Source organism: Populus euphratica, unplaced genomic scaffold, assembly GCF_000495115.2.
Source record: "Populus euphratica unplaced genomic scaffold, PopEup_1.0 scaffold34.1, whole genome shotgun sequence".
Classification (NCBI taxonomy): Eukaryota; Viridiplantae; Streptophyta; class Magnoliopsida; order Malpighiales; family Salicaceae; genus Populus; species Populus euphratica.
The window spans coordinates 94,376-96,545 of NW_011499883.1; the positions used below are offsets into that span (position 1 = coordinate 94,376).

Here is a 2,170-nt window from a genome sequence, read left to right on the forward strand (position 1 = left end):
CTAATGATCTTTACCTCTGCTGCATATTCTTTAATCCCTTGTTTAGAACCTCTTGATACTCTCTTCACTGCAACGAATGAATCAATCTCCTTCAAAAAACCTTTATAGACACCACCGAACCCACCCTCACCTAGCTTCTCTTCATCCTTGAAGTTATTTGTAGCTCGAGCCAATTCTTGGTAAGAGAACTTCTTTGGTCCTGTTCCCCTTTCAAATTCATCATCCATGTACTGTTCAAGGACATGACCATCTCCTTCATCTTCTTTGTGCCCACGCATAAACTTAATAACAATCCCAACCAAAGCGGCCCCAACAACTATAGCACCACCTCCAACACCCAATCCAACTGCCAGTCCTGTCCTGTTCTTTTTCCGATTCCTAAGAGAACCACCATTTGGCGGAGAAGCTGCAGCTGGATCTAGTGGATTGGTAGCTGGATCTATTGGATGGGTAACATTATCATCAATTTCTAAGCTTGAACTAAAATCCCACGAGTAAAGGGTATGCAGGGCAGATGCACTTCCTGTTGAAGCCGAAAAGCCAAAACTAACTCTTTCTGGTAGGTAATCCCTCAAACTAACTATTTGACTAAGGAATTGCAGTTCTACAGTGTTATTTCTATAACCAGTGAAGGCGACACTCAGATTATGTGTACTTGAATTATAACTAATCCAAGCTTCAGTTATTCTCCCTCCACTAATATCACAAAGCCAAGTAATATTATTTACAGATTGCATAGAGTTGATGTCAATACCTACATGCTCGCCTGGTGGATCAAAATAATTTGAGTAGATATCGAACTCCACAGCAACAAAATGATTAGCCGTTGTGTTTAGTAGCTGATCACGCCTTGTAAGACCTAGACCTGCACCCTCAGAGAGATTAAGCGGAAGCTTTGATCCTTCCGGCGCAAGAAAGAAAGCCAATCCATCTCCGTATGCACGCTGACCTCGCGAATCGATGGAAAAAGAGAAATGGGTAGTGAAGTCTGTAAGATTCCCCGAGGCCTTGTCCCAAAGCTGCATCGGTTTGTAATACGTGGCTCGACCGGAACTTGAAGTCATATTAGCATTTCTTAGATTTTTGGTGAGCTGAATGGCTCCATCTGCAGGATATGCTTCCTCGTATGAGATGTTTTGATCGGCGCCAACAATGAAGCTGGTGAAGTTGAAAGATAATCCACTCGCAGAAGGGATTATTAGTGTGAATAGAGTTGAGAAAACGAAAGGAAGAAATGGAACAAGAAGCTTTTCCATGAAGGAAATTGAAATTGTAGTGCTACAATGCTTGGGGGTTAGGAAAATTGAAGAATTTCTTCAGTTAATATGGGCAGGTATAAGCGTGTCTGTGGCGTTAATTTGCATGGTAATGAAATGTTTATTTTCAATCTAAAAATATTTTTAAAAACATTTGATATTTTTTATTAGAAATTAGTATTTTTTTTTAAGAACCAAGTCATTAATTAATAATTTCTTTTCTAGTGAACTTTTTAATATTATTATATAAATATTTATAATATTAAAATAAGATACTTTACACTTTTGAAATTCTAATTAAATTATTTTTTTTATCTTATCTCTTTTAATTTTTATATTTAATTTTAATATGATAAAACTAAATAAACAGTTGTTTAATTTAATTCAAGATATAATTATTTTTTTAACAATCATGTTGCTTTATTAACAATTATAATATTTTAAATCAATATAAACATGTTGCTACTCACAGAAAAATATATTCAAAACAAATATTTTTTTTTCATTTTTTTTTCTTATTCTTTCATAAGTTTAAAAGATTTTGTTGTATCTTGAAAATATTGTATATATGTAAGATATATAAACACTATGAAAACAATGTTTTTAACACCTGAAATAGTTTACTAATATTAACCAAAAAATAAAAACTAAAGGAAAAGGGGGTTTTATTTTACATCTCTTTACAGTACTCTATTCATTACAATAATATTTTTTTTCTTTTTTCCTTTCTAATTTGTGTTTTTCTTTTCCATTTCAATTATATCATTTAATGTTATTAGAAATTGTGTTTCATAATTTTTTTCAATTCATTTTTTATAAGGTATCCTAGATTCTTATCCGAACCACAAGTTTGACGAGTTAACTCTATTATCTTGACTTTTTTTTCTTTTTTTTCTAATTAACTTTTTTTTGTC

General features: G+C 32.9%; 1 protein-coding gene across 1 annotated transcript; it reads right to left on the bottom strand.

Moving 5' to 3' along the window:
- Window positions 1-5: 5 nt before the first annotated feature.
- On the bottom strand, window positions 6-1,376 carry LOC105129870 (galactose-binding lectin-like; the record flags this gene model as incomplete). Its single annotated transcript, XM_011032113.1, has 2 exons — window positions 416-1,376; window positions 6-373 (listed from the first exon to the last, which is right to left on the bottom strand). Coding segments are annotated over exons 1-2 (1,209 nt in total), but the record flags the coding sequence as incomplete, so codon positions are not given.
- Window positions 1,377-2,170: the final 794 nt, after the last annotated feature.